Source organism: Austrofundulus limnaeus, unplaced genomic scaffold (assembly GCF_001266775.1).
Source record: "Austrofundulus limnaeus strain Quisiro unplaced genomic scaffold, Austrofundulus_limnaeus-1.0 Scaffold363, whole genome shotgun sequence".
Classification (NCBI taxonomy): Eukaryota; Metazoa; Chordata; class Actinopteri; order Cyprinodontiformes; family Rivulidae; genus Austrofundulus; species Austrofundulus limnaeus.
In genome coordinates, this window is record NW_013952765.1 from 108,326 (window position 1) to 115,996 (window position 7,671).

The window sequence follows — 7,671 nt, forward strand, 5'->3', positions numbered from 1 at the left end:
GTGAAATATATTTATGTTTGTGGTTGTAATGTGACAAAATATGGAAAAGTTCAAGGGGTATGAATACTTTTGCAAACCACTGTATATATGTATACCCTTCAGCAAGGCTATAATCATCATAATTATATAGATATGCATTATTGTTGCTGTGTTTTTGTTATCTCTGATCTGCAGGTGTGCAGCCAAGATGTCGGTTGTGTTGTCTTGTGGTTTCTTTATATATATTACACATATCTTCTAATCTCTCTTTCACTCTTTTCTTATACATTTCACTATTCTCTTACTTTTTCTTTTTTTAAAAAAGCCACTGATGAAGAAGAAGCTAAGAAACTAATATTCAGATATTCAGTTCTGCTTTCTACTGAAGTGGCAAACAAAAAAAAAATGACTCAGTGGTTTGTTAAAACAAAGAAACTTAACCTTGATAGTAAAAACTGTAACATCATTTTCAATTTGTCATTAAAATCTAAAAATTAAAAGACTGATCCATTCAACTTCCACCCACTACACCAAAAGTAAATAAATAAAATAGCTGTATATATCTTGTGGTATCTCAGAGATCACAGAATCAGGCTGTATTCATTTCAGATATCTAGCCTTCCTCTCTATGGTTAAATCTCTACACATACTGTATACACAGCTTTAAGTCATGGTCATAGTCTGGATTCAGCATAAAGAAAACTCTCAAATAAATAAATCAAGGAGACTAAAAAAAGATTCCCAGTCCAACACTGGTATTAAACAACTGCAAAATCTGCAAACCTTATATGGAAACCCACTGATTGCACTGACATCTTCAATCCCTCTTTCAGAGTAATGATGGACTACGCTAAAAAAAACCAACAAAGTCAGTGGAAATATTAAGCTGTCACTGATAATTACTGAGCCCAAAGCGCCAAACTAAAAGAGCTCAAAGACATCAGCGATTGACCTAATTTTACTGGAAATGGAAATTCACATTTGAAGAAGTACAGACCTTTTTAACTATTCTGTGGAATTTTATATTTATGACACTCAGGGGTGCCTGCGCAATTTTATTGGAGGGTACGCATATAACCATCACCACACCTGACCACAACATTGGCTGACCAGATTTCTTGCATCAAGTTAGATCAGGGGTGGGCAATCCTGGTCCTCGAGGGCCACAGCCCCACATTTTACTTTTATTACCTGCTCCAACAAACCTGATTCAGTCACCGAATTACCTCCTCCACGTTCGGCAGTATGGAGGACCAAAACTGACCAACAAATAAATACATTTAAAATGCACCAATCTAATAAAAAAATAACTATATTTCAAATATAATATTTTTCAAAAACAGTAAAATGTAAATTATGTGCTAAAATATATAATTTATTGGAATGAAGCTCGAAAAAAATATGAAGGTCAATTAAATTATAAAACATGAGGTAAAGTTCTCCTTTTTAAATTTAATTGGTGTTTTTTTAAGTGTATTTGTTTATTTAGTGGTCCATTTATATATTTCTGCTTTTATTTTTAATTATGCCAGTTTCAGTCCTCCATACTGCCAAAGCCTGATAATCATCCAACCATTCAAATCAGGTGTGTTGGAGCAAAGAAAAAGTAAAACCTGTAGGGCTGCAGCCCTCCAGGACCAGGATTGCCCACCCCTGAGTTAGATACTTGTGCACTTTGAAGTCAGACGCTTAAAATCGAGCAACAAAGTCACTCTAGACGTGCGTCTGAGCAAAATGTGGAAAGGCGCACATCAGTAGGAGCCTCTTGACTTTTGGTTGTTTCACTCTGCTGGTTGTTCAATCAATGGTTTGATAAAACTGAGTGTCTTGGCTTTTTTTACTGAAAGCAAGAGAACATCTGTAGCTGTGTTTCCATCGCAAATGTGCGCAAAACTTTGTCGATATTCAGTTAATGTAAAAAAAAACACAGTTTCGCAACTGCAGTGTTTTTATTAAGTAAGAAATGTTATTAAAGTCACGTGAATACGTTTGTTCTCATGATAAGTCATTACAAACATGGCAGCGATGGATGTAAACACATAGCATGTTGCTACCACGACACTAGCGCTCATCAYCAGAGGAGAYRTCGGCGTCTTTTATCGAGGCTTTCCAGAGACAAGGCCCTACTTGGGAGCGGCTACGTATGCTGTGTTTTGGGAAATTGTAGTCGGTGAGTTTACTACTTTATACTACTTCTGTGATATTACTACTACTACTACTACTTCCTGTTATCTTCTTCGTCGTCATCATTTTCACCAGTAGAAACAGCCGGTTGTTGATCACGTGACTCCCGTGATGCGGAAAAAAGTGTTTCCATTGCAGTTTTGCGAAAAACACCAAATTTGATACGGCCGAAAAACCACCTCATCCTAGCGCAAAAACATTTTATCGAAAAAAGCAAGTTTTTCGAAACTGACGTGTTTCCATTGAGCAAACTTATTTTCGAAATTCTAATTTGCGCATTTTCGTTTAACCACCTACACCAGGAGCTTTGCGCTGACGAGGGTCACTTTCAGCGCTATTTTCATTCAGAGCCCAGTTTGACCCTCATCGTTGCCCACATCTCCTGCCAGGACACCAACTACAGGTGCTGAGTTTCAGCTAAAGAGCACCTGTTCATCTGTCTCAGGTTAGTGGGCATCATTCAGGAGACTTCCCAGGGTCTTGGTCCTTCAGTCCAGGGGGAAAACGCACCACTCGAAGTCTCTCTGATTGGTTGATGCTCCGCATCCAGATGCAATAGTTGACATTATCCAACTCTAGCTTCTGCTGCTTTTGACACAAAGTGCACATGAAACTGAAGTGAAAGTTTTGGGACTGGAGTTGTTTTTACACAACAGTTCTCCACTTCGACCTTGGTCCTCCTCAGACGTGCTGTCAGGTCAGCAGTCTGTTCACAACTAAACTTTATTCCTCCAAATGGAACCATTCAAAGAGCTAGCTACAGCAGGTAAGTTCTCAGTGTATAAAGTGATTTACTTTTGCTATTAAAATAACAGCAGGATCACAAACACACACCACTGGTTTGAGATTTGTGTGTTAAAAGCCACGCGGTCTGCAGGACTCACCGTTGTGGGACATGCCCACTGCCAGGCACTTCTGGAAGCGGCAGTATTGGCACTTATTGCGGTTCTTTTTTTGAATTTTGCAGCGGCGCTCACAGCGATCGTACTCCAGCTTCAGGCGGATGGTTCGCCGAAAGAAACCCTGAAGAACGGGTGGAGAGAAAAGACAAGACATTTTCATTTGTGTGGCCAAGTAACTAAACATTATGGAACAGATTATTATTGCAACAAGTCACACTTGCCTGGAACAAAATAACAAATGACAGTTGTTTTTTTCAAACTTAAAGGATGAGCAACAATTTCAGACACATTGTTTCAACATAAGTTTCTTCTGAAACAACCTTGGCAAAAAGAAACTGTTACCCAAGTGAAATAAATTAAACAAATTTGACTGGGAGGAGGAAAAGGCCTGAGGAAACTATTAAGTACCAACACAGAGGATCTGAATCACATTTTACCAGAGATTTCGTTAACGTCACATGCCATCAACATCACACAAACTCCAATTAAAACCTAAAAACTGAGAAGTGATCAGAAATGATGTGGCATAAATATGGGTTACACATGGGTTACATGTTAAGCAACTCACCCACTAACCCCACGTCTCACACATGTGCACTCTCAGACCTGAAACCAGGGCAGCAGGATAGTATTTCAACTTCGCCCAAATGGGCTTCATGCCAACACTGCTCGTGTTTAATATCACAACTTGTCAGTATTTTGACATCACAGAGCTCATACAGCTCCTGTTGGTTTTAAAGAAGAACTGTGAAGCTGTAAACATAACTATACACCATTATTTAACACGAGCGTGTTTTACTTATAGGTGCGAAACTGTCAAATTCAAACTTTCAGAAGCCTACAGGTTGCAGGGATGAGCAACATATGAGAGAAATGTGTTTAATTATAACTTTTAGGTTTTTTAATTTGCCAGCTCAAGTATTTTCTTGAGATTTAAGACACATTGGGCCTCATGCAAGAACATGTTCGTATTCTTATCCTAAATTTCTCTTACTTTTGTTCATACAAAGGGTTCGTACGAACATGTCACGTCAGATTCAACAAACTCTTCTATCTTCAGGAAAAGTGTGTAAATGAGCTGCGTAAATTCCACCTGTTCGTATCCAGCTGCTCGTGCACGAGGAGAGGAGATTAGCATAATTACCASCCCAAAAACACCATATAAGGATATGTTTCCTGCCCGAGATACCGGGAACTCTTCATTCATGAAAATGACAGCAAAGCTTAAAAAGAAGAACTTTACAAGTTCAGAGATTAAAGTCCTGTTCTCCGAGATCCAGAAAAGAAAATCTGTCCCTTTTAGCAGCATCAGTCGTGGAACTAAGGACCGGCTAAAGCCAAAGAATGGAATGAAATAACTACTGCTGTTAATGCCGTGTCTCCTGTGGGTCGTATACAGTCACAGACATAAAAATCTCAATCATATTCATTTCTGTCTAGTCCTGCTCTGGTTTTTCTTTGGTCAAATATTTTTAATTTAAGTGTAAACAACTGTGTTACATAGTTTTCATTTATTCAGAGGAGGAGCGGTCGCGCACCGCTGCCTACTTCCAGCCGTCGCAAGAGTCAGATGCGGTTCTGAAAAGACGCATTTTAAAATGTCTCCAAACTTCAATTAATGCATAATTGAAGTTGGTTTTTAGTTTGAGATATTCATATTAATATTGTAGTGTTATACAACAGCATTAATAGCCAATTTATTTTAATCTAATCAGTTTATGTACCGTATTTATTTGTGTATAATACGATTTCATTTATAATACGACCCCCCTTTTTTAGCTTAAAAAGCATAAAAAATTTAATCTTCAAACTACCTCCAATTTCATACAGACTTCAAGATTGCAGTCTTTATACATATCAGTAAAATGATGATTGGACTGTTCATTTTCTTTTAACAACATATGTACTAAAAGGTATTTTGACAACAAATATATATCAGCTGTAGCAGCATCATATGAATTCTGGCATTTTACACGTAGTCCACCAGGAGGCGCCAACACAAAAGTCAGAAACTTCACATGAGATTTGGACCATCTTGTGGGGGAAAAGCAGATTACTTCCTACTCGCGAGTGCCTCCTCTGGTGGGGAAACGTTTTTCAGGGATACAAACTTTTTCAGAACACCGGTAGACGGCAGCCATTACAGACGAACATGTGTTTGTTGTTGTTCCAGGAGCGGCTCGGTCACACTAATGTCATTAGTTTGTTATCATTACTGAGCTGCAGGACTGATTTTCCCCCCTTTTTTTCCACATCATGTCGCCTGCCTGGATCTGTTATTATCTCGCTCTGAAGCACGGAGGAGTGTCAGAGGTAAGCTAGCTTCAACTGATTTTTACAACACGGTCTTATTTCTGGACTCAATAATTTTGCCAATATTTCAGTGTAAATACACAAGTAAAAATATTTATCCGAGTATAATACTACCCCCCAAACTTTATGGATGATTTTATGGATTAAATTTTACGTATTATACTCGAATAAATACGGTAGCTAGTTACATTTAAAATCTAATTCCAGTTCAAACAGAATAACCTATTGTCAACATAATTATGGAGTGTGATTTATTTTCAACTCGAAATATCTTTAAAGTAATGAAATATAAAGTTATTAGTGAGAAAAATCCATCAGGATAACAGCAGACTGACTGCTGGTAAAATATACGACAGGTCTGGACCACTCGTAGATTTTGTTCATATCTGAAAAAAATCTTAGAATACGAAAACATTGGTGAATGTCACAAATTCTCCTAAATCACTCGTACGCACAACTTAAGAACAAATCTGTGCGTACGAACGGGTTCTTGCATGAGGCCTATTGTTAGAAATAAACCTCACTTAAAAATATTTTGGAGGATGTTGTTTGCTTGTTTGTTTGTTTTTCTCACTCAAACATTAGTGCTGTGTTGGGTGAAGAGTCTGAGGAGGAAAAACTATTATTTTTGTAACAGTGATGATGGAAAAAAGACGTGAACATCAAAAGCTGCTCACACGAACCAGCTGCTCGTCAAAGCTGTTCATCTGCTAATTTAACAAACGGCTTCAGAGAACTTCTCACTGAAAACAAACACACAGACAAAGAGCTGCTCCATAGCTCACAGCAACACACCCACACAGTTCTGACCAATCACACGCTCTGAGCTGCAGGGTCCGCATCGCAGAGTTCTGACTGGGGGCAGTGTACACAACGGCCGTCACCGGAGACAGCAGCGGGAGCGCAGACGAAATCTACGCAATTTTTTTGTCACTCAGCAGGGGGAGCAAGACGTGCAACTCCAAGTATAAACCAGCTTTGATTTGTCGAGTTCAGCTCCACACCACAGTGGTTCTCTAAAACGTTTCAATTCTAAAAGCTCACGTTTGTGTGAGACGTAGGCATCTCCATCTGTGGTTTATGAATGACCGGAGGGAGCACAAAGACGGACTGGTTTTTGTGGCCTTGATGCACACCTGTTTAGTGAAAGAACCACATGATTGTCTTCCATCAATGATGCAATAAGTTAACTCTGACATTTGGGAAGTAATTGTTTCACCACAGTGCAGTCTTGTGACACGACTGCTCTCTAAACTCTAAACCATAGAAGTCAAATGAATGGCTGCTCAGTCACCTGAGGCAGAACTGAGATTGTGCATCACTTCTTGAAATTCCCATTCTTCAGCTAAGTGGATACATTTAACAGAGCTCTACTGATTAACATTGTAAAGGTGTAAAAACTCCTCCTGCTTCAGGACACTGATAAAATATGTACAAAAGAATAAATAATGCTGAGACAGCAACAAAAGCTGACAAAGACATGTGCAAGGCAGTACAGCTTTGTCCTTTGATACTTCTTCCAAAACAATCTTGAGTTGTTCTTCAACGTGACTAGTGAACAATTAACTGAAAGAGTGTGAAAACTGAACACGATTTTAGGAATTTATCACAGCATGAGTCACAGGACACTTTGAGCTCAACAAAGGTAGTTTGGGATTATGACAGGCAGTTCAGGGCTGGTTGGGGTTCTTAGCTACTGTCTGATTAACTGTGGGTTACTTTGGGGAAAAAACAAAAGTACAACGCAGAGCAACAAAACCGCAGCGTGAATGAGCAGACAAAACAAATGAAAGGTCTAATGCTTGTAATGATTTAACATAAAACCAGAGACGCTTTGTCTCACCTTGCAGCCCTCACAGGCGTGAACTCCGTAGTGGTATCCGGAGGCGCGGTCAGCACACACCCGACACTCCAGGCTGAGCGAAGAGGACGAAGATAAGAGCTCCTCCTGGCCTACTGCGACCCCATAAACAACTGAGGATGGACTGGATGCTGGTGTCAGGGCATCTGAAAAACACACGTATTAAACATGTCACTGCAACGGCCTGAAAGTAAAGCTTTTACTCAATAAATAGTAAGAAAAAAAAGAAGGGTCTTGCCTAATATTTATATTTTAACAACAAATGTGCCAAAAGCTATGAGTACTAAATCAATTTTATATATACAGCAGGTAAAATAAGTATTGAACACGTCACCATTTTTCTCAGTAAATATATTACTAGAGGYGCTAATGACATGAAATTTTCACCAGATGTTGGTAACAACCCAAGTGATCCATACATACAAAGAAATC

The 7,671-nt window shown here is 39.0% G+C and overlaps 1 protein-coding gene across 2 annotated transcripts in view; it reads right to left on the bottom strand.

Moving 5' to 3' along the window:
* Positions 1-7,671, bottom strand: part of pparab (peroxisome proliferator-activated receptor alpha b) — a 64,922-nt gene that overhangs the window by 8,921 nt on the left and 48,330 nt on the right. For both annotated transcript variants that reach the window (XM_014023300.1, XM_014023299.1), the window contains 2 exons: positions 7,222-7,385; positions 3,048-3,186 (listed from right to left, as the gene is read on the bottom strand). In XM_014023300.1, the coding sequence (XP_013878754.1) occupies positions 3,048-3,186; positions 7,222-7,385 (303 nt within the window). The remainder of the gene's footprint in view (positions 1-3,047; positions 3,187-7,221; positions 7,386-7,671) is intronic.